The sequence below is a fragment of the Ranitomeya variabilis genome, chromosome 5, assembly GCF_051348905.1.
Source record: "Ranitomeya variabilis isolate aRanVar5 chromosome 5, aRanVar5.hap1, whole genome shotgun sequence".
NCBI lineage: Eukaryota > Metazoa > Chordata > Amphibia > Anura > Dendrobatidae > Ranitomeya > Ranitomeya variabilis.
Window position 1 is genome coordinate 658,884,461 of NC_135236.1, and position 25,296 is coordinate 658,909,756.

General features: G+C 43.8%; 2 protein-coding genes across 5 annotated transcripts in view; one reads left to right on the top strand and one right to left on the bottom strand.

The window, feature by feature from the left end:
* PARP11 (poly(ADP-ribose) polymerase family member 11) overlaps positions 1–25,296 on the bottom strand; it is a 47,559-nt gene that overhangs the window by 3,495 nt on the left and 18,768 nt on the right. For 2 of the 4 annotated variants that reach the window (XM_077266499.1, XM_077266500.1), the window contains exons 2-7: positions 8,564–8,676; positions 7,314–7,445; positions 6,651–6,771; positions 3,662–3,737; positions 1,679–1,882; positions 431–582 (exon numbers count right to left, since the gene is read on the bottom strand). In XM_077266499.1, the coding sequence (XP_077122614.1) occupies positions 431–582; positions 1,679–1,882; positions 3,662–3,737; positions 6,651–6,771; positions 7,314–7,445; positions 8,564–8,566 (688 nt within the window). In that variant the 5' untranslated portion in view covers positions 8,567–8,676. The other 2 variants (XM_077266497.1, XM_077266498.1) reach the window with 2 other exon arrangements.
* The window catches only part of CCND2 (cyclin D2), a 559,919-nt gene continuing 555,243 nt past the window's right edge, over positions 20,621–25,296 (top strand). The window contains exon 1 of the mRNA XM_077266502.1: positions 20,621–20,780. The gene's annotated coding sequence lies outside the window, so the exon portion shown is untranslated. The remainder of the gene's footprint in view (positions 20,781–25,296) is intronic.

Consider the following 25,296-nt stretch of genomic DNA (forward strand, 5'->3'; position numbering starts at 1 on the left):
GTAAATCTAACTTGTATCCGCAGGTTGCATAAAATACAAGAAAAAAAAAAACAAACAAAAAAAACCCACTACATTCGCTTTTACTATACGGTTTAATTTTAGTGATGGGACAACAGAAAATAAAAAATTACTGTGGACGAGATTGGGGAAAAACTGCAAAATGTGAATGAGGAAGGTATCAAGGAGAGGGAACCCAAAGAGCAACACAAGTAACAGGGAAACAAGCCGAAATATTGAATTGAGCAAGGAGAAGAATTAGGCAGGGGCCGGAGAGTGGGACAAACAGCAGTTTATATGAGCAGGGGCGGGTCTAACAAAGAATATTAAAAAAATATCATTAAAAGGTGGATAAAAGCAATGGAAGGAGGGGGGACAAAAAGGAGTAAAAAAAAGCGATTTGGAGAGGGACAGTGAGGAGCAGAGTTCTCACCCTTCCCATAGACGGCTCCATGTATCCCATTAATCCTCCAGTCAAAGTTATGGATACAAATAGCGTTCACAAATTCATTACTAGTCCCATGAAACAGCATCTCTTCCGCAATTTCGGACAGACCCTTCTTCTTCTTCAGCTGAGACTTCTTTCTATAAGAAGCACATACATGGTTAATACTTATGACCATCAAAATTGGGTCAAAGGGTGGGCCGAAATGAACACAGACATTCAGGATTAAACCAATCTAATTGCTTTACTAATATATTTTAAATTAGAAAAAATCCCTACCGTTCCTTCTCTGCTTTTTTTTTTTTTTTTTTTAACACCAACTTCCAGTTTGATGACATTTTGTTTGAAAACCCCCAGTGCATGCTGGGATTTTGAAAAAGGAGTCCTCATCAAGGGTTAGTCCTGCAGCCTCTGTCTGCACCCTGAAATGAAGAGTCTTCGGTGATCACTGTTTTAGGGGTTGGGCTAGTCCCTGCTTTACTGGGCATGTGTCGGTAGTCCATTTCGACATATATGCTCAGTAGGATATTGTCACTGAGCAATATTCTTTTTTAATGCACAGTGACAGTGCACTTCCTCGCTGGCTCTAATGAGAAGTGACGGGCCGGAAAGAGAGTGTGCTGCCAGTGTGCATTGTAAGGAGATAACCCGACGGGAAGGAAAAGCAGAGACCAGTCCCACCTCAGAAACCGACATCACTTTCGGGGGTGGCACTATTCTCTGCGTCTCTCCCCTTACAATGCGCACTGACAGTGCACTCTTCTCATAGGAGACGGTGAGAGAGCGCACTGTCACTGTGCATTAAAAAGGAATATCGCACAGTGACAAGGGAGCTTGTACTGATCATACGTTGGAGTTGACAACTGGTTCATGGCTCATGCTCGGTAGACCAGGATCTAGCCAAGCCCCTGAAATGGATGTCACTGATGATGCTTAGTTTTGGTGGTGGATGGGGACCACGGCCTCTGCTCTGATGACGTTTTGTTTGAGTATTCCAGCATGCACTGGAGACTGTCAAATGAAAAGGTCATCAAACAGGAAGTTGGCAAAGAAAAAAAAAAAAAACCAAAAACAGTAGAATAGAGAGGTAGGGAACTTTTATTTAAAAAAAAGCAATTAGATTGTTATATTAAATAGACAGACATTTAGGATTAAATAAGTGTTGGTTTCAAACCACCCCTTTAAGTTGGCTAAAGCTGAACTGTTCCTTTAAGATTCTAAAATATCAAGGCTTACCGGCAGTAAAATTCCCACAAATCTAAGTTTTGTATCCTAAGAATATTTACGATCCGGTTCTTATCCATGGATTCCGCAAACAGATTGGCTACTTCATTGTACTCGTTACAACACTTGATTAAAGGGATGAGCTGATAGGGCTCGGAGTTGTTCACGTGCTCCCAGTGAGGCGGCAGAGGGATAGATCCGTTGTCGCAGATGTAACTAGGGCAGAAAGAAATACTCATGAGCTAAAATATGGACATAACTATATCAGGGAGAGAAAGATGATGGCGAGATGAAGTAGGGGCAAAGCGCATGTTGGAGTGATACATTCTATTTTTTTATTATTTCTTTATTTTTTTTCACTACTGATTTGTGCACTAAATCTCTATATTTTTAATTTGCAGAATTGCATTGTAGTTAGCTTTGTACATACATAATATCACCTGTTATTACTCATTGGTAGTATTCTGCCATCTGGTGGCCATCCTTTGTATTGTATTCTTATTTTCATTATTTGATGTCTCTCATCAGCCTCCCCTTGATTTCATTGTTCCTTGTTTTTATCATTAACTTTTCCTTTTTTGTTATTTTTTATTGGGTAGTTTTGTATCTCAATAAAATATCTAATGTGTGTATTTAAACATTTGTCAGATTTGTTATTACGGTATATTAGATTAACACTTATATGACATATGCATGTAAAGGGAAGCTATAAATATACTTAAAGGGGACAGGTCGCCACTACTAACAGTGAATACTCGAATTCTTAAAGAAATAATAAATAAAAGAGTACCTAATCTTATAACCTGTATAATTCCTCTTATTCCTCCAGGAAATGTATGAATAAATTGACAGCTTGGTTTCCTTGTCAAAATTGGGGTAGTGGGACAAGTCCCTATACAATCTGTCATGGCCAGCAGTAATTGGACAATGTATGGACAGGACACCAACAGGCATCAGGAAACAAGACAGGTTCTCTTTAAGACACCTGAATAAATAAAAATTCCCTTGTACGGTATCACATTTTCTTAAAGGGAATCTGTCAGCAGGTTTTTGTATGTAATATGAGAGCAGCATGATGTAGTGGCAGAGATCCCGATTCCAGCAATGTGTCACTTACTGGGCTGCTTGGTACAGTCTTGATAAAATCCCTGATTTCTCTGCTATAGATGTAGCCGTTCTCTGAATGCAGAGCTCTGTATAACCCCGCCCACACCCCTTATTGGCAGCAAGCTACCAATCAGTGGTGAGGGCGGGGTTACACAGCTGAGCTGGACTCGCCTGCACGTTAGACCTAGTCAGGAAAGTGATAATCTGCTGCTGATAAAACACCGATTGTATTGAAACTAGAGCACACAGCCTAACAAAGTGACATATCATTGAAATCAGGCTTTCATGCCCTACATTATGCTGCTTTTAGGTAAAAAAAACAAAAGTCTACTGTCAGAGTCCCTTTATATAAAATCTAAGTCAACTTTTGTATGTCCCACCAAAACTTACCAATGCAATGATTGTCTAAGATTCTTGAATAAAAATCTCCTGTAGTTTTGTGTACACAGCTCCCGTGCACACCTATATTTCTCTATGGTTATTTTGTGTAGTCAGATTACCTTACACGAACTACAGAATGTAAATTATTAACAAGTGGGTGTGAATCAGACTACACTGGGTCTGCTTGTAGTCTGTAACCATGGAGATACACTGGAATTTTACAGCTCCTATGCAGGCCAATCACATGCAGATCTTCCATGGGACTGATGGATATGGCCATTAAGTCAGTCCCATTGAAGTGGTGGACAAGTAGGCACGCTGCGGAGACTTTGGGACCTCCATTGTCTGGTGTGGTGCGAGTCTTAGTGGTGGGACCCCCAGCGATCATACATTTATCACGTATCCAAAGGGTAGGTGGTAAATCTACACCCCCCCTTCTCTGTAAATAGACATTTATATATGAGTGTAGTCAATGCGATTTTAATTTTACAAATTGCAACCAATTACCTAAATGCTGAAATGGAAAAAGGAGCTCGTTTTACCGGCCTTTGTTTCCCGGTGAATAAATTGGTCTGTTTCATTCCTGCGTAAGGAAACAACACAATAATTAGCAAAAATAAAGTCCCATTCCCTAGGCCTTGTAATTCAACGTTTTTAGAAAGAAAAAGGAACAAAACATAAAGTGAACATTGGGAGAGCCGAGCCATTCCCAGAATCCTTAAACTGATCTCACCGAGAACAAAACGATCGACAGTCTGAGGAAGAATCAATAGGTAGCCATAAACATTAACCCCTTCATGACGCAGCCCTTTATCATTTTTTGGCATTTTCGTTTTTCGCTCCCCTCCAAGTGGGGTGAAATTGTAAAAAAAAGTGCAATCCCACACTTGTTTTTTGTTTGGCTTTTTTGCTAGGTTCACTTAATGCTAAAACTGACCAGCCATTATGATTCTCCAGGTCATTACGAGTTCATAGACACCAAACATGTCTAGGTTCTTTTTTATTTAAGTGGTGAAAAAAAAATTCCAAACTTTGCTAAAAAACAAAACAAAACAAATTGCGCCATTTTCCGATACCCATAGCGTCTCCATTTTTCGTGATCTGGGGTCGGGTGAGGGCTTATTTTTTGCGTGCCGAGATGACGTTTTTAATGTTACCACTTTTGTGCAGATACATATTTTGATCGGCCGTTATTGCATTTTAATGCAAGGTCGCGGCGACCCAAAAAAAAAAGCGTAATTCTGGTGTTTTGAATTTTTTTCTCGCTATGCTGTTTAGCGATCAGGTTAATGCTTTTTTATTTATTGATAGGTCGGGCGATTCTGAATGCGGCGATACCAAATATGTGTATATTTTATGGTTTTATTTTGAATGGGGCGAAAGGGGGGGGGTGATTTAAACTTTTACATTTTTTTATTTTTTTCATATTTTTTAAAAAACTTTTTTTTTTGTTTTTTACTTTTCCCATGCTAGAAGCTGGCAAAACTTAATTGGCTCTGCTACATAGCAGCGATCATCAGATCGCTCCTATGTAGCTGAATAACAGGCTTGCTATGAGCGCTGACCACAGGGTGGCGCTCACAGCTAGCCGGGATCAGTAACCATAGAGGTCTCAAGGAGACCTCAGGTTGTCACGCCGATGCATCGCCGACCCCCGATCATGTGATGGGTCGGCGATATGCGCATTTCCGGCCCGATGGCCGGAAGCGGTAGTTAAATGCTGCTGTCAGCGTTTGACAGCGGCATTTAACTAGTTAATAGCAGCAGGTGGGTCGCGATTCCATCTGCCGCTATTGCGCGCACATGTCAGCTGTACAAAACAACTGACATGTTGCGACTTTGATGTGGACAGGATTACAATGACTTATAACACAGGATCCACCATTCACAATAGGGGATGTCACAGCTCACCTCCTCCTCCTGTACAATGACTGATAACGCCTCTATATACAGTAGATAACACAGGATCCATCATTCACAATAGCTGATGTCACAGCTCACCCCCTCCTCCTCCTGTACAATGACTGATAACACCTCTATATACAGTAGATAACACAGGATCCACCATTCACAATAGGTGATGTCACAGCTCACCTCCTCCTCCTGTACAATGACTGATAACACCTCTATATACAGTAGATAACACAGGATCCATCATTCACAATAGCTGATGTCACAGCTCACCCCCTCCTCCTCCTGTACAATGACTGATAACACCTCTATATACAGTAGATAACACAGGATCCACCATTCACAATAGGTGATGTCACAGATCACCTCCTCCTCCTGTACAATGACTGATAACACCTCTATATACAGGAGATAACACAGGATCCACCATTCACAATAGGTGATGTCACAGCTCACCTCCTCCTCCTGTACAATGACTGATAACACCTCTATATACAGTAGATAACACAGGATCCACCATTCACAATAGGTGATGTCACAGCTCACCTCCTCCTCCTGTACAATGACTGATAACGCCTCTATATACAGTAGATAACACAGGATCCACCATTCACAATAGGTGATGTCACAGCTCACCTCCTCCCCTTCCTGTACAATGACTGATATCTGATTTATATGGAGGTGTTATTCACCATGACCTTTGCAAGTCACACAACGCTGAATGTAGCAAATAATATACATCAACTGAGAAAAAAAACTATATAAAAAGTAGACCCTGATGTGGGATGAGTGGTTTTACATATATCAGGGGATGAATCGTGGACCATTCGGAAAACATGAAGAACCAAGGGAGGATGTGCCAAAAAGAAGGGCGGGACAAATGTTAAAGAAGTACCTTTATGAATCGAGCATAGTAAATGGTAGCACTACGTGCAAAGAGGTGCCTGCATATGAAATGAACAACAATGATAATAAAAGATAAAAAATTAATAGATAAATGTTAATATTCTAGTTAGCTAGTCAAAAAAAAAAAACCCGGACCACTGAATGTAGATGGGTTATGCCAAGCAGGGAATGAACTAAATAGTGACAATAGATAAATATCACAGTTTGCCTGTAGTCGAAAGGGAATGTACAAATGTGTGCAATGGAGGTGAGCCTTGGGAGACAGGATTAGTGTCAATCAAATGAGTGACTGGAAAATGCTAAAAATCAAAAGAGGAGGCCAAAGGACTGCAGTGAGTACGATAAAATGGAGCAGGGAACCTAAAGAAGTGACTAAAGGGTTGTCAGAATAGTGGCGTTCCGAAACGCGCGTCGGGGTGTGCGCCTCTCTTGGAACAATGGACCACCCAGGTATTGCCACTCTGCCCGTTTATCTTTTCTACCCTCACTATTGTCTCTTTAGCCACTTCAGTAGGTCCCTTCTGCTCCAGGCACCTCTTTGCACGCAGTGATAGTTTTATAACATTCGTCCCGCACTCCTTTTTTGGCCCTCAGGTTCGGCACATCCACTCTTCGTTCACCATCACTATACAGCAAATTTAAAAAAAAAACAGAAGAAAAGGCTGAGAAAACTGCTCACCTATAAAGTCTAATTTGTAATTGAACTTCGTGGTCCTGAAGTTGACTGAACCGTGCGGATTCTCTTTGTAGTGCTGCTCTATTTGTTGGCTGCTTATCGAACAGCAGGAAGAGGACGTCGTCTGCGAGACACGAAGAGAGGAGAACCTTCCAGTTAAACGTAACCGTGCTCCGAAAGCTCGCATTCTGAACTTATGTTTTTTAATCGGGCCAACTCCTATAACAAAGCTCCCCCTGCTGTAGAGAGTTCCTAGCTGGTGTATGGAGACTTTTAGGCCATGCAGTGCTTCTCTGGGAACGTAAATATCAAAATAGTCTCTTCAGAAGAAAGAGGATTTGATTTCTGGTGCCACCGACTGGATGTAGCAACCATAAAAGTCAATAAAATCGACATTTCAATGAGCCTCCTTTTCAAAGGAACAATGCATGGCCTACAAGTCTCCATACTCCAGCTTGGCACTCTCTGCAAGAAGAAACTTTCTCCCTTAGACTTGATACATAATGAAGGAAAACAAGAGAATGAAGGAAAACCATTTATTAATATATTCACACATTTCATCATTTCCGGGAGGAATAATAATATTAATCGGACACTTTATTGGAAAACTTATTTAAAGGGAAACCTCTATAAGATTGAGCATCACATATATAAAGCTGTCCATACCTCAAACATATGCCATTTACCACATTCGGCCAGGTAGAACCAGCCCCACTGTGTCTCCGAGTCGTCCATGTCCTCGGGAACATTGACGTCTATCGTTGCCCCCATTTTTGGTGTTGGTTGGAAATATTCAACCTGAAACATAGACTAGAATTAATCGTACGGTAATAATAATATTATTATTATTATTATTATTATTATTATTATTATTATTATTATTATTAAATGGCAGCCAGAATATGAATTAGGAATAATATTTAAAGGGGTTATCCCACCGACAATGTTTATCGTCTACGCAGAGTATAGGTGAAGAATGAATGAGCCTGACCACCTCGCCCATCATATCTTCGCGAGTTGTGATCACACAGGAGCACCAACCATCCCATAGGCCCATAGAAGTGAATAGAGGCAGTTGAGCATACGCACTAAGTGTCCCATAGAAGTGAACAGGGAGGTGTCCGAGCATGCGCACTAACTCTCCCATAGGCCAATACAAGTGATGAGAGGTGGTCATACATATGTACCAAGTGTCCCATAGGTCCATAGAAGTAAATAGCAAGGTGGCCACGCATGTGCACTAACTGTCCCATAGAAGTTAAAGGGGGCGGTGATCGAGCATACGCATTAAGTCTCCCTTAGGGCTATAGAAGTGATGGTGGTCATGCACTACCTCTCCATTCACACAGAGTCACCGGAACACCATTCTCAGAATTGTGGGGGGTCCCAGGGAAGCAGACCCACTACAGATCACACATTTATCACCCCTTTAATAATTCTGTCCCATCAGCTGATAGACACCGGTCTGGCAGATGAAACCTCTGGCGATCAAAAGGATTAATCGGCAGAAAACCAGATATTTTACCTGCAGTGGCCACTAGAGGAGAAATGTGGTATTACAAGACTCCTATTCAAATGAATGGATGACCATGTAAAAACATGGTGAAGTTGAGTCCTCCAAAAAAAAAAGAAAAAAAAAAGCCCTTTTAATGGACTCTCCTCTCCGCATCATGGTGATGGCTACTGTACAGTGGGAGAGCCCCTTAATGTTGTTTACCTGCCCTAATAAAGAATCTATTGATCACTGAAGTCAAACGCGCGATAATCAGATGATGGCCGGACGATCGCCTTGACAAAAAGAGGTCGTCTTCATCGGACAACCCCTTTAATGGCCATTTTTTACCGTTAAGTATAGTTTAGATGACTTTTAGGCATTCTATGCATAATAATAATAAAAAAAATAATCAAATATTCACCATCTCTTTGCTTTACTTTGACAATCACAACGCGTCCTGTTTTCTTACGTCTTCTTCTATAGGACAACTCTGGGATGTTCTGATCACAGCCATTAAGATGGTAGAATAGTGGCCTAAGATGAGCAGATTGAGGAATATTACACATATTATTCACACATCACTGCGCAAAAAAAAAAAAAAAACAATGGCAGAATTGCCATTTTTATATCTTTCCATAAAGGGTTAATTAGTGCACACAAAATGTTGCCTTACTGGAGTGACTAGCTCCACACTTGTGTGCTGTATCTCCGGGGCTTATTTTGGCTGGCAGGACCTGTGGACTCGGGTCATGTGATTTCGATGACATCATCACCCTTCTGCACCTCTATATTGCTGCCTGCTTATGATTGGTCAGCCTCAAAAGGGAGCAGAAGTTCACGCCCCGGGAAAATTATCTAATAACACCCACTTGGCCTTAACTCATTAGGTGTCAAATATTTGATTACAAATATCTCATCAATGGAGAGGCGAAATTTTGCTCTGCAGCCTCTGTTACATGGTGGATCTAGATCAACATGAGAAATTTAGTGAAGGGGTTATTCAGGATTTTTTTTTATTTTTTTCACTAACAGGCAGGTAGTTACACTACCTGTCTTCTGTACCCGGCGCAGATCTCAGGCGGCACAGGGAGGTCACAAACTTCTGCCGGCAATTCAGCTGCTTCCGCTGACATCACGTTGACAGAGCAGCAGCTTCTCTTCTGCTCTACTCTGTTGATGAGGCGTGACTGTCAAAGTCATGTGATTGATAGAAGGCTGTCAATTAGCATGACAACGGCAGTTGACAGAGCAGCCTGGAAGAAAAAGAGCTGCTCTGTGGAGCAGCTGAATTGCCGGCAGGAGCGGTCCCTGACGACTCGAGGATGGTGTCAGCTAGAACAGGCAGATAGTTGACACTTAACAAAAAAAAAAAAATCCTGGACAACCCCTTTAAATGCCAAAATCAAGAACCTGCACCCCAATCATCATTTGCCCCGGCAGCCAGAAGACAGGTTATCGATTTATTGGTACACTACAACTCCCATCAAACTTTCACATTGCTTTAAAGGGGTTTTCGAGTCTTAAGCTACAAGTCTGCAGTCACTCTATGTGACTAGACTTGTGAATCCTCAAATTCTGCGCACTGCGAAGATTCTGCGATCATGTAACAGCAAGTATGCGATCTGCCGACTCCTGGTCCTGCTAAACACACTTCCATTGAGCAAGGCTGCGGCCATCAAGTGAGAATGTGGCAGAGAGATTGGATATCGCATACTTGCAGTTACATGACCGCCAGGAAATCCTAACAGCGCGCGATGCGAGGATTCACAAGTCTGCAGTCACATAGAAAGACTGAGGACTTGTAGCTTTATCCTAGACAACCCCTTTAACTCTTAGGGCATGAGCACATGACGTCATTCTTAGGCGGATTCTGCTCCAAAAAACTCCTGAAGACGGGCTACCTAAAGCTTTAAAAGAATTAATGTGAAATCTTACTATATACTCACCTTGTAATGTCTTCACATCCTGTTCATCCAGATGTGTCCGGATCCCAGAATTCCAAGCGGCGGAAGTTCACCGACCGCCATATTGGGACACCCAAGTGATCGGTGTTTCAATATGGAAACTGCAGGTGGTACCAGCCTATTGTGCAGCACCACCAGCGGAACACCGTCGCAACACACACACACACACACACACACTATACACCGTACGCACCACACACACACACTGTATACGCACCACACATACATTGTATACACCATACGCACCACACACACAGTGTATACACCATACACCCTACACACTGTATATGCCGTACGCACCACATACACACACACTGTATACACCGTACGCACCACACACACACACACTATACACCGTACGCAACACACACATTGTATACACCATACGCACCACACACTGTATACACCACACACACACTATACACCGTACACACACTGTATATGCCGTACACACCACATACACACACACACTGTATACGCCGTACGCACCACACACATTGTATACACCATACGCACCACACACTGTATACACCACACACACACTATACACCGTACACACTGTATATGCCGTACGCACCACATACACACACACTGTATACACCGTACGCACCACACACACACACACTATACACCGTACGCAACACACAAACACTGTATATGCCGTACGCACCACACACATTGTATACACCATACGCACCACACACTGTATACACAACACACACACTATACACCGTACACACACTGTATATGCCGTACGCACCACATACACACACACACTGTATACGCCGTACGCACCACACACACTGTATACACCATACGCACCACACACTGTATACACCACACACACACTATACACCGTACACACACACACACACACACACACACACACACTGTATATGCCGTACAGTGCACACCACACACACTGTATACGCCGTACGCACCACATACACACACACTGTATATGCCACCTGTTGAGCGGTACCACTAGCGGAAAACCGTTACAAACACGCTGCCGCGATCAGCCGAATGACTCACTGACCGCCGCCATCTTCGTACAGGAGGAGCACATAGCACATGGGGCAGACAGGTCAAAGAAGAGAGCACAGAAGGGAGAAGTCAGCACATGGGGAAAGAGAAAGTGGATCGGTGGGTGAGCACATGGGGGGGGGGGGGAATTCTCAACGCTGCAAAGCCAGCCTCCATCGCGACATTACCGCTCTCCCGATGCGATAGCATCCGGCCTCTATATATTTGTAAAAATGCCAAATGGTTGTAACAATTGACTATTTTTCAGGGATTTTCCGCTCAGAGAACGCTCACAGGTGCGCGGTGTCTTTTCGAGAATTTTGGAACATTTTATATTATAAAAACTGCTAGCGTTTTCATCATTGTTGAATGGAGTTAACAAATAAAAAAAATTAAAAAAAAAAACACCCAAAAGCACTGGAAAAACTCCAGAAAACAGCCAGCGATTTGAAACAACGAAAAGGAGCTCAGCAAGTGATCAAGAAAAAAAAATAAATACACTGGCGCTTCCTGTTCTCTTTTTGACTGAAAAAGACCTCGTGTGCACAGACTCTTATTTGAAAAATCTGCAACCCCCCCAGCCCCATATTGTGTATCTACAGTCTGGGAAAGCTGGGTGATCCCCTCCATTGTATCACTGTGTGTTATTCAGCTTTCCCAGACTATGTAACATGACAATACTTAGTGCTTCTGTATAATCCCAATATCTATAGGCAGATATCTCCCCCCAGACAGGAGCACTGCCCCCCTCACCTCCAGATGTTTCCATGGGCCACATAACAGCTGCTCTACCCAGCAGCCCAGCTCCAGCTGTATCCAGGGTGCAGGGGCCACAGGGTGACTATATGTTTGGGCAGGAGGACCCCTGCAGTATTCCTGGGCCCCTCTGCCACCCTGACCTCCCCTCCCCCAGCTCTACTTACCGGTTCTCTGCATTCACTTCCTGGTCTCAGCTCAGCTGTCTGGGAAACGAAACATTCGAAGTGGGCGGAGCGAATGGAACGTGACGCGATACAATGTATCACTGCAGGGAGGGAGCTTTCAGCTTAAAGGAGCCCTGTCCTCTTTTTGTTTCATGAAACTTGATGTCATGTCTTTAAAGTCTTTTTTTAATCACTGATCTGAACTGAGCAACGATGCAAACTCACCATGTCCTTGTGATAGTAGATATGATGGAACATTATTTCCATATTGATGAGGGCTTCTTATAATTATGGCATATATTGCTTTGTTTTTTTTATCTTATGGTATATGATGTGTTTCCCTAGCCTAGGGTCTCATTCACACGTCAGTATTTTTGCATTCACACCTGTTCTTTGTTTTGGAGACACTCCTGGATTCGGCATTGAAACGCTGATGCAAAAATACTGATGTGTAAAATAAGATCTAAACTCATCAATTCAAGACTTTGGGACCATGAAAAAGAATCACCTGATCACGGTGCAATTTTCAGGGACCGACAGAATGGAGAAAGTGGGGAAACTTTTAAGGCATCACACAAGTATGGTCAACTTATGCTTTCTTGCCCGCATCAAAAAAGGCAGATACTGATGAAAATTAGATGAAAATTAGATGAGACCAGGGGTGGGATTCAAACAGGTTACCAGTTTGTGTTAAGTAACCAACCACGCTTATTTAAAGTTGCACCCATTTTGATAACCGCATCCATTTTCACGCAAACTTTTTTCAATCACAAAATACAAGTAACAGGAGCTAAAAGCGCTTTTACTTTCTTGCCCCACCTCTACCTGCATAGTTAGTCTCATTGTCTACTACCGCCACACCATGACCAGACCACATATTACCACCACATAGTGAGTGAATAATACCACATACTGTACAAGGGACAAATACCACCATACAATGACCGGACCATATATTACCACCACATAGTGTCCAAATAATACTACATACAAGGGACAAATACCACCACACCATGACCAGACCACATATTACCACCACATAGTGACTGAATAATACCACATACTGTACAAGGGACAAATACCACCACACCATGACCAGACCATATATTACCACCACATAGTGACTGAATAATACCACATACTGTACAATGGACAAATACCACCACACCATGACCGGACCATATATTACCACCACATAGTGACTGAATAATACCACATACTGTACAAGGGACAAATACCACCACACCATGACCAGACCACATATTACCACCACACAGTGACTGAATAATACCACATACTATACAAGGGACAAATACCACCACACCATGACCAGACCACATATTACCACCACACAGTGACTGAATAATACCACATACTGTACAAGGGACAAATACCACCACACCATGACCAGACCATATATTACCATCACATAGTGACCAAATGATACAATATCAATCATTAGTAATAAAAACGTCAATACTAATATCATCACCAGTGACATTATACACAAGAGCTCTGTACATAGTGTACAGTTTAGTCTATAGATAATACAGCGATCACTGGTGAAGTTATACACAGGATTTCTGTATATAGTATATAATGTATAATATAACTGTACAGATATTACAGTGATTTACCAGTGACGTCTCTAGTTGAAGTCATTCATCTTCACTTTTCTTCTTCATCCAGTGCAGACCACAGCGCTATCACCTCTTCCAGCCAGGACTCCACTGGAGTCCATTGGAGGTCCCAATATGTCCCTCATCCTGGTCACCACATGTCCCATACCCAGGGCCCAATATGTCCCTTATCCTGGTCAACATATGTTCAATATCAGGCCGGTCCCCATATGTCCCAAATCCAGGTCCCAATATGTCCTATATCTAGGTCCCAACATGTCCCTCATCTTGGTCACCAAATGTCCCATATCCAGGTCGGTCCCCATATGTCCCATATCCAGGTTGGTCCACCTATGTCCTCTATATTGCTATCTTCACTAAGAAAATAAAATAAAAAATATTCTTACCTGTCCGAGTTCCAGCCATGTCCTCTTCCTGCTTCAAGGGTGGTGCGGACAGGCCGGCACATGACATTGGTATCATACTGTAAGTCACCGTCAGCTGCCAGCCTCTGATTGGCCGGCGGCTATTTTAACTATTGTGGTACACCGTTATATATATTTCACCTGAATGTGCGTCTGAGGATGCCCCCAGAACCGGATCGGGGCGCTGCTTCCTGATGGTTCGGGTAACTGTCTGCAATTTTAACAATAGGTTCCGGCCGAACCTGTGGGGACCTCCTGAATCCCACCCTAGGGTCAGATGCATCACACAGTAACTCCATCAGCTTCGTTAAAGTAAATGGCCTCATCGCCGGCCACGCGGGGGGATCGGTGGCCAGCAGATGTGAACCACCTCCTCCTACCGGCCAGCATCCATGGCTCTTCTTTTGCGTGACGTCACATGTGCTTTACGCCGCAGCGATGACATTGTGCCTAATTAAAAAATGAGTCTGAGATGCCTTCACATAAGAGGGCTGTGAATTTATTTGGGGGGTGATGAAAGGATTACATGCCTGAGTAACAGGTATTAGATGGGTTGATATGATTAAATTTATACCAGATTTATATTTCTTATTGTTTTACTCTTTTTCTGCACAAAGAGTAAATGCATTTAAACACCTAGAACATATTTGTAGGCAATTTTGATCATTCACATTCTTTGAAGGGAAAAGCTGTTTTTCTGGTTTGGACTTACTGTGGTGAAGTAAAGGTAATAGGAGTGTCCCCGCCGCCCCAACGCACGTTTCGTTTCGACTTCTTCAGGATGCGTGAAAAGTTTCTGACTGCTTTACTTACCTGTTGCTTAAATATTTGCGCGCACTATGCTCTTTATAAGGTACCCTGTTTACCTGTAATTTTAGTATTTAGCAGCCCTTTTGCCTGATTGGCACCTCCTTGGTGTCCTCCTCCTGCCGCTAAGATCTCACGCAAGTCACTGTTCGCTCATCACTACACGGGACCTTTATTAGCAGCGATGTATGGGCTTTTGTGATAGTTGTTAATTAAGTGATTAAATCTTTGATTGCAAGAATGATTACTATTATTTTCTTTTGTCTGATTAATAAAATATTATTGTATCTTTTGGGTAAATGCTGTGTGCCAGCTTTTAGATGCCAATTCTAGTATTGCTACTTTTAGCTGACATTGTGATGTGTAGCCGCTTTTAGATGACCAGACTCTTGTGGCTTGTTATCATCTCATGGCCTCTGGACACAAAGAGGCGTTGCGGGGTTTGTGGTCATCATCTGCCTGATATCCACAACACAGAGCTAATAATCTCCCTGAAATAGACCCTGCGTTTGCTGATCCATTCTGCTGTGTCGGCTTCATTCTATAATGTGAAAAGGTCATCTGTCTGAGAGCCTCGATGAAACACCCTATGATTGTTTTTTTTTTTATCAATCAAAGACTCATTAAGTGTCTTTAATTTTTTAGAATCAGTAAGGCTTTCTTCACACGTCGTAGTGATTCCTATCCAGTACTGATGAGATCCGGGGTCTGTGGCTGTGTAACATCCGTGTGTCCATTTGTTGTCCATGTCCCATATCCGTTGTCTACTGGTCGCGCTGATCTCAGGGAGAGCAGGCGATAATGATGAGAGCTGCCTTCAGCAGCCGGTACCTGGGATCAGTGTGAACTGTACGGCTTCTTCCCAGGCGCCGCTGCGTGTCACACTGAGGACACACAGATGTCATCCATGTGTCATCAGTGTGCGGCACACATTTTGTCCAGGCTGCTGATAAAAAACTGACATGTCTGCAAGTCCGTGTAAAAAAACTGACATGTGTGCACCACCATTGAATACAACAGGTGTGTGGGTGTGTGAATTCATGGCCCTTAAAAAATAGTCTGCATACAGACACCAAAACGGATGTGTGAAGGGGGCCTAAAATGCATACTTTATATATCAGAGTTATAAGAGATGGTGATAGTATTATTGGCCATATAAATAATATGCTCAATTAAAAACATTGAGAATTACACTATCAAAATAATAATAGGCTGACAATTAATTAAATTGCTAATTACACTATCATAATCATAGGATGATAGAGGAGGGGTTACTGTGTGTCGCGGGTGGTGCGGAGGGGCGCTTAGTACACTTTTATAGGGGTCGGGGCACTTGACAGATTATATTTGATGGATCATATCAATTCTCACATTCCAAGCCTGGTCCCCATCTATTCCCAACCTGCCCAAACTCCTCCTCAGGCGGATACCCCAATACTGCTGCCGAATGTGTCCCCTTTATACAGCATGATGTCACCATAGCTGCCTATATAAAATACGATGTCCCTATGGTTCTTATTTACAGAATAATGCCCCCATTTCCCCTAGACACAGTATGGTGTTTACACAGACCCCTATATAAGGTATGATGTCCCCGAAGGTCCCTATTTACAGAATATTGCCCCCACTGCCCCTAATACACAGTATGGTGTCCACACAGCTTCCTATATAAAGTAAGATGTCCCCTAATGTGCTTATTTACAGAATAATGTCCCCACTGCCCCTATACACAGTATGATGTCCCCACAGCCCCCTATACAAAGTATGATGTCCCCGAAGGTCTCTATTTACAGAATAATGACCACACTACCCTGTATACACAGTATGGTGTCCCCACAGCTTCCTATATAAAGTAAGATGTCCCCTAAGGTCCCTATTTACAGAATAATGCCCCCCTATACACAGTATGATGTCCCCATAGTTCCCAACACTGTGTGCAGAATTAATAAGTAATTTGCATTTTTGATGACTAATTTTAACATTGAACGAATACAGTCAGTGCTGTCGGTCAATCCAAAAGGTTAATCAACCTGAGGCTATGTGCAAACGTTGCGGATTTGGCTGTGGATCTGCAGCGGATTGGACGCTGCGGATTCGCAGCAGTTTTCCATCTGGTTTACATTACCATGTACACCTATGGAAAACCAAATCCGCTGTGCCCATGGTGCGGAAAATTCCGTGCGGAAACGCTGCGTTGTATTCTCCGCAGCATGTCAATTCTTTGTGCGGATTCCGCAGCGTTTTACACCTGCTCCTCAATAGGAATCCGCAGGTGTAAAACCGCAGGTGAAATCCGCACAAAACACGCAGGAAATCCACGGTAAATCCGCAGTGCGTTTTACCTGTGGATTTTTCAAAAACGGTTGGGAAAAATCCGCACTCGAATCCGCAACATGGGCACATAGCCTGAAACCTGAATATTTAAGAAATAAATAGTTAAGTTTTGTCTCTCCTACGAGAATATCTATGAGTGCAGAATTATTAGGCAACTAAATATTAACCAAACAACTCAAAATGTACAAAATTAAATTTTGATATTTCCATAAAAAATATCAGTGACCATTATAGCTGCTGTCAGTTTCTTAATCTGTTGATTATCATCTTTTTGGGCCGCACCAACCACGGCCTCCCAGATGTTGGTCAGAGAGGTGACTCTTTTCCGTCACCATAAACCTTCCCTTTAAGATAGGCCCACAAGTTTTCAGTAGGGTTTAGGTTGGGTGAGAAGAGGGGTGGACCCTTATTCTTCCATCTAACAAACAGGCAATCCCTGCATGTATTGCAGCTGTCGAACAGTCGCGGGGACTCGAACACGAGCGACCTCTGATAACACCGCACCTGAACACGCTCGCTCTTTATTACTTGGGAACCCCTGTTTCTGTAATCAACGGCAGTCCTAGTAGTCATTACCAACACAACTGTACCTAGAGCAAAATTACCATCAATACTGCAATATAAGATCCTAATAACACAGCCAGTCCATAACCACATATTACCAGTATATACAGTAATGATAATACCACCATACTGATCATTACCAAATCTACTATACTAGGACTAATATTACCACCATATAGTGACCATGTAATGGTAACTATCAGTGATTCACCGGGGACATTCTTGCTGATTGTAGGCATTTAGTTTCCCTTTTAATTTCCATTTGGCCCAGACCGCTATGACCACTTCTTTCATGCATGACATCTTTGGCTTATCACCTTTCCGGCCCCCTCCTCACATTCCCCCCCCCTTTACGCAAACCATATAGTGCTATAACCAATATCTTAAACGGTAACATTACTATTTTATACTAATAGCACCCTTCTTATGTGCTCTGTTGAGTATCAGTGCCCCCTCTGTGCCCCTACAGCGTAGTAATGTCCCCGTGCCTCCTAATAATAATAATGCCATGTATGCCCGCTTACAATAAAAATAACCCCCTGTGCCTCCATATAGTTTTACCTCCCTCTATAGTAATGATGTCCCTCTGTACCTCCTATTAATAATACCCAACTGTGTCTCCAAGTAATAATGACCCCCATTGTCCCTCCTTTAACCCCTTCATGACCTTGGATGTTTCCATGCTTCCCAATTGGGAAAGACTTCCCGACCTTGGACGTATGAATATGTCCTAGCTTTAATGCCTCACTGTGACCAAGCGCTTGAAAGTGCCTGCTGAATCTTGCGGCCGGCCACTGCGTCACGCCGCTCCCCTCTCTCTGCAACTACGATCGCTGTGATTGCCTGCTCAAATTCTGGCAATACCTGCCGGGTAAGAGGTTCAGGTACAGAATTGTGTGGGATCTGGTGCACCCCTTCAAGTCCCTCTCTGTGCGAGGTACCACAGTATGCGGCACTGTCTGCAAAAATCATGAAGGCCTCCATAAGAAAGGGTGAGAGCAGAGCCCAATGTAGCGACAACATGCTGGTGGTCATGTACAAGGACACGAGGGAAGTCCTTTTCTTGACCACCATACATGGTGATGGCAGCACTTCCAACGCTGTATGAGGCTCCTCTACACAGGTCCACAAACTAGACTGTGTCCTGGGGTACAATAAAAGTATGGGGGATCTCTCTGATGAAGTCCTCCAGCTCTACAGCGCCATGCAAAAAGCTAAGATGTGGTACAAGAAGCTGGCAATCTAGAACACTTAGGTGCTATCATGATGTGAACACCAGACTTCAGTTCCCGAAGGTTGTGATCAAGGCCCTAATACTTGGAAGTCAGGAAGGTGAAGGGCCCAGTACTTCTGGGACTGAAGGTGCCCGTTTCGTACCAGGGCAACATTTCCCAGGTGAGGTCCATCAAACTACAAAGAAAGGAAGGTTGGAAAAAAAGTGCCAAGTGTGTTACAGAAGGGGGATAAGAAAGGACACCACTTATCGATGCAAAACCTGGCCAGTGTAGGAAAGAATGCTTCAAACTGTACCAAACATCCATGGACCACTAATTTCTGACTTACATAACTCACGTATGCCAACCTGATGCACTCTACACTACTCACGTATGCACATTTTTTGGGGAAAGTGAGAAATCGCTGATCAACTTTTTTGCTCTTCTAACTTCCTAACAAAAAAAATTTGAAAGGCCTTTTTATGGTATTTTCTTTTGCTTGTGGCTTGGTTTGTGAAGCCCCAATAAACCAGCCTGGACATTCACATAGAAACAGTTCCTGAGATACCTCAACCCAATTGACGGACTCTCTTATTATACCTTCTAACTTTACTGGATGCAGCAAGACAGTCCTGAATTTGGGGAGCTGTCCTGGCTGGTTGGGGGTATGTTTTCCACTTCAACTGCATCCATGTCCTCGGCACACAGATACAGAACCACATAATGAAAGGAACCTGCAGATTCCTGCTTTACCATTCCATCTAAGTAGTGTCTCAAGGTCCTGCAGGGACCATCAGAACACATGACCTTCAGGAACTACCCCCACTGGTAGAAAAGATGAGAGAGGGAGGTGTGATGCTTCTGTGAGGGCATCTTACTGTGTGTGGGAGACCTTTGGGGTGGCTAAGGGAGCATCATACTGGGTGGGTGGTCTTCAGGGGCATCACACTGTGTGGAGGAACTGTTGGGGCATAATACTGTATGTGGGGGAATCACATACTAAGTAAAAACTTAAAAAAAAATAATTACAACTAAGTTTTAACTAGTACAAAAAAACTAATTAAAACTTATTTTAATTAGTTTTTTTTAGTTTTACTAAGTTTTATTTAGGGCTTACTGAGACTTACAGTTCCTCTCTATCTGAAATCTGCAGAACTAGATCTCTATTCATTTTCTTTAATGTAACTCAGTAAAAAAAAAACAATTAAAATTTAGTAAAAACTTTAAAATACTAATTAAAACTAAAGTTTTAATCAGTTTTTTTTTTACTAAGGCTTACTTAGACTTGTAGTTCCTCTCCATCTGGAGTTGTTGCCTGTGAAATCTGCAGACCTAGATCTCCATTCATGTACTCCAGTGTCAGCACACATTCTGTGCTGAGCTCTCCCAGCTTCCAGGTCAGCTCTGCTTGCAGAATAATAGTACCACCCAGTCCCTGCATGCCTGACATTCAGGGGATGAGTGTAATTGATAGCACTTGCAACTTCCGTTCTGTTGGCCAGAGGGGCATGGCTAAAGTGAGAGTAGTAACCACGACCCCCCAGAACAATTAAATAACAAGTTGACTGTGCCTTTAAATAGGGGTGTGGCCGGTGGGAATCTGACATCAAGATGGGCGGGGCTTCGTACTCTGCCAATCTGGACACAGTGTAGCAGTTTGTAAACAAGTCCTGCCTGGGATTCTACACATATGTGCACATGGGCTGCTGCTGCCACAGGGGGCAGCCCAGGAGAGGGGGCAGTCCAGGAGAGGGGGCAGGCTGTAAGTAACCCACTTGTGCAATGTTTGGGGGTGATCTGTGATATGGGGGGTGTTTGGGGTCAGGGGGGCTGCTGTGATCCCCCCATACCCAGTCTTCCTCTATTGCATTCTTATGTGTTTGTTCTAGAATGTTCTGTTTCCATTCCCTGACAGCTGATGATGGGGAAGAGGAGCAGAAAGATGGACTCAGCTGGCCAGAAAAGGCACTTTAATGGTTAATTCTGAGAGGGGTCTCTAGTCAGGACCCTCCTTACTCTGCTCAGTAATGCATTTCACATGTAATGCTGTATTCTGCCCTGTGGTGGCGCTGTAGATGGAATTCTTCATGCTGATCGCTAATGTTTTGCTACTGTCCCTTTAATGGTGACCCTTTAATAGGGCATGCAGTGATTATATCAAGCGGATGGGACCCTGATCTTTTAGACTGAGTAGGAATCTGCATGTTACCTAGACACCTATTGATTGGAGGGTAGGATTTTGCTACCTCATCTGACATAGCATGATGCAGGGGCAGAGACCCTGATTCCTGTGATGTGCCACTTAGTTTACTTGTTGCCGTTAGAGGGTAGGATTTTGCTATATCTTCTGACATAGTATGATGCAGGGGCAGAGACCCTGATTCCAGTGATCTGTCAGTTTACTGGGTGCAGTTGGAGGGTAGGATTTTGCTAACTCATCTGACATAGCATAATGCAGGAGCAGAGACCCTGATTCCAGTGATGTGTCACTTAGTTTACTAGGTTCAGTTGGAGGGTAGGATTTTGCTACCTCATCTGATATAGCATGATGTAGGGGCAGAGACCCTGATTCCAGTGATGTGTCACTTAGTTTACTGGGTGCAGTTGGAGGGTAGGATTTTGCTACCTCATCTGACATAGCGTGATGCATGGGCAGAGACCCTGATTCCTGTGATTTGTCACTTAGTTTACTGGGTGCCAGAGGCGTAGCTAAGGTTTTGGTTTAGGGGGGGCAAAACTTCTGAGTGGGCCCCTAACCAGGTAATCTTCATTAAAACTCGGTGACGAAGATAGATAGATAGCCCCATATACAGTAGCATAATGCACCAAATAGTCCACAATATAGTATAATGCACTCCCCATAGGCAGACTCTATAGCATAAGGCAGCCCCCATAGGGAGACACTGTAATAAAGCAGCAGCCCTATATAGGCAGACCCTGTAATAAGGCAGTGCCCCCATAGGCAGACCCTGTAATAAGGCGGCAGACCCTGTAATAAGGCAGCCCACATAGTCAGACCCTGTAATAAGGCAGCCCCCATAGTCAGACCCTGTAATAAGGCAGCACCCCCATAGTCAGACGCTGTAATAAGGCAGCACCCCTATAGTCAGACCCTGTTATAAGGCAGCACCCCCATAGTCAGACCCTGTAATAAGGCAGCACCCCTATAGTCAGACCCTGTAATAAGGCAGCACCCCCATAGTCAGACCCTGTAATAAGGCAGCACCCCTATAGGCAGACCCTGTAATAAGGCAGCACCCCCATAGTCAGACCCTGTAATAAGGCAGCACCCCTATAGGCAGACCCTGTAATAAGGCAGCACCCCCATAGTCAGACCCTGTAATAAGGCAGCACCCCTATAGTCAGACTCTGTAATAAGGCAGCACCCCCATAGTCAGACCCTGTAATAAGGCAGCACCCCTATAGGCAGACCCTGTAATAAGGCAGCACCCCTATAGTCAGACTCTGTAATAAGGCAGCAGCACCCATAAAAGAAAATAAATAAATACTCACCTCTCTTCTTCCTGGTTCCTGTGCTGCTCCCGCTGATCTCCTGACAGCGGGCACCAGGCAGTGACGTCATCGCGCCCACTGGCAGTGTCGGCGACGCGGACACTGACAGGGGGATGATGGGAGAAGGAGTGCAGCGCTCCTTCTCCCATCAATGCGATCAGCTGTATTGGCTAAATGCCGGTACAGCTGATCTTCCGATGACGGCAGGGGGCCCACTGCTGGCACCGGGCCCCTCGCCTGCTCAGGGGCCCCATAGCTGGCGGCAGAGCAGGGAGATCGATTCTCCCTGCTCTGCTGCAGAATGTAACTGTATCGGCGCCCTGCGCGCGCCAATACAGTTGCGGTAGCGTAGCTCTGGATGGGCCCCCTTAAAGCATTGGGCCCGGGGCGCCCGCACCCTCTGCCCCCCGGTAGCTACGCTACTGCTGGGTGCAGTTGGAGGGTAGGATTTTGCTACCTCATCTGACATAGCATGATGCAGGTGCAGAGACCCTGATTCCAGTGATGTGTCACTTAGTTTACTGGGTACAGTTGTGATACAGTTAGAGGTTTTAGATGCAGCAGAGCTCAGAAAGCTAAGCCCGCCCACTCCAGGCTTTGTGTACATTGTATATCGACATTAAGCTGCTAATCGGGTGGGACCAGGGCTCATGTGAGCTGTAGTCCAAGCACTGATAAAACATTAATTGTGTGGCAACAACAGCACGCAGCCTGATAAGTGACACATCCTTGAAATCCGTATCTCAGCCCCTATCTCATGTTATCCTCAGATTAGGTAGCAAAACCCTGCTAACAGATTCCCTTAAAGGAATATTTTTTTGTCAGGGAATGAGGCTGTGAGGCACATGTAGGAGGAATGCAGTATGACATGGCCCCAATTAAAGGGGTTTTCTGTTTGACATAGATAAAATTGCACAGGGCTTTCTCAAACAAGGAATTTTGCAATGTACTAATTATTTAAAAATCTCAATGCTCAAGTTTTTTATTTGTAAAGTTTATTATTGCTTGTCCCCTAGGTGATCAGACACCTATCAGAGGTGGTCGGTGTCCTATTGGATGCAAGGTGATAGCTGTGCTCTAAAGCCTGGCAGACCACCTGATCTGCTCAGCTTCAGTGTCTGTGCAATCTGCCCTGGTATTTGGGGGAAAGCCAATCGTAGCCCAAAGGGTAGCGGAACGAGATGACATTTCGGAACCAATTTTTTTTTTTTTAGTACTAAGTAATGGGGGTGAAAAGCTGGACTCCCCCCTGTAATTGTTCTGCACCTTGTAGTGTTGTGTTTGGTAAATATCATGTTACAAGTCTGAGCTCCACACGGTGACACAAAGTTTCCATTCAGTGATACTAATCACAAAAGTAACAAAGCCCCTGTGTCCTGTGATCACTCTGGTTATTGAGGCTATTGGCTATCTGCTGTGACAGATGGACTCACCATGATTAGTTATTTACCAACATTACTGGTTTGTTTGGTGCTGCTCGTTTGTTGAAATAGCCACTTCCAAGGCAAATTCGCGTAACCCTTTGATATATGGATTACGGGACTGATGGCAAATATGCACTGGTACCTTGATTAGACTATATGGTCATTTAGGGTAAGTTCACACTAGGTGTTTTTTTTTCAGCTTTTTTTCTGCAGTGTTTTTGTGTGTTTTTGCTGCGCCTTTGGCATGCTAGATTGGCTCTTGTTTGCACTGATAAAGTTTAGTGTTGGGAAAAAAAGTCCTACTCTATAGAATCAGGCACGCAGCTGAAAATTTGCATACCCCCCCCCCCTGCAAAAACGCCCAGCGTGAACTTAGCCCTATAGTAAGAGAAATCTCTGCACAGTACCAAAGGGGTATAGAAAATAGATTATACTCATACACTTGTGCTTCGACGCCCATCTATAGGACCCGAGCCTTAGGTGTAGGTCAACCCAGGACCTTGTCTGTTCTCTTCTGTATGACCTGGGATGGTTTGGTGGTCTTCTATAGGCCACATAGACTGATTTCTCGTCGGTGGGTGCCACTATTAAATCTATATATGGTGCCCAGTTTCTTTTCTTCTTTCCGTTTTCATGAATGGACCTGTGCTTTGTTGTTCCATACTATTGTACGGCAGTGACAATGAGTGACTACTGGGGTCTCAAGGATGCAGGTCATGCTCTACACAGGATGTAAAGGGGTACTCAGATTTAATTAAATTATCTCTGGGTGTTTGATTCCTGTTAGATCAGTTTGGGTCTGACCACTGGGAAAGCCACTAAACTGCAAGACCGTGGCTGGGAAGAGGAGCACTGGCTGCACATGCAGTTTGCTGCTTTGCTCAAAGTCGGTGGGACTGGGTGTAAGTGTAACATGGCGCGGGGCAGTAGTCTTGTCTGAGGCACTCGTCTATGGCCCCGTGGAGATCCTGGCTGGGTGTGTGGACTTATGCTGTGAGGGCCGAACGCCTGTGCAGGCCGCATGTAACCAATGTTGATGGCTAGCCAGGACCAGATGTTTCACAATTCAATGAGGGAGACCACTATTCACAAATAAACTCTTTACTGAACGACAACTTGATGAGGGTTTTATACAAAGGATAAAGGGTACAAAATCTTTACAGTTCGAAGCATTTTTCCACCCAATTTCCCTCCTTAGTAGGTTACTCCAGGGATCTGTGCCCGCTCTTTCTCCCTGCTTCACCAGTCGCCCAACGCTACAGTCCTGATTAAAAAGTCTCCTTTACTTTCTAAGCAGTTCCATGTCCAATACTGGCACTTGGGACCCTTCCTAGCCCTCTC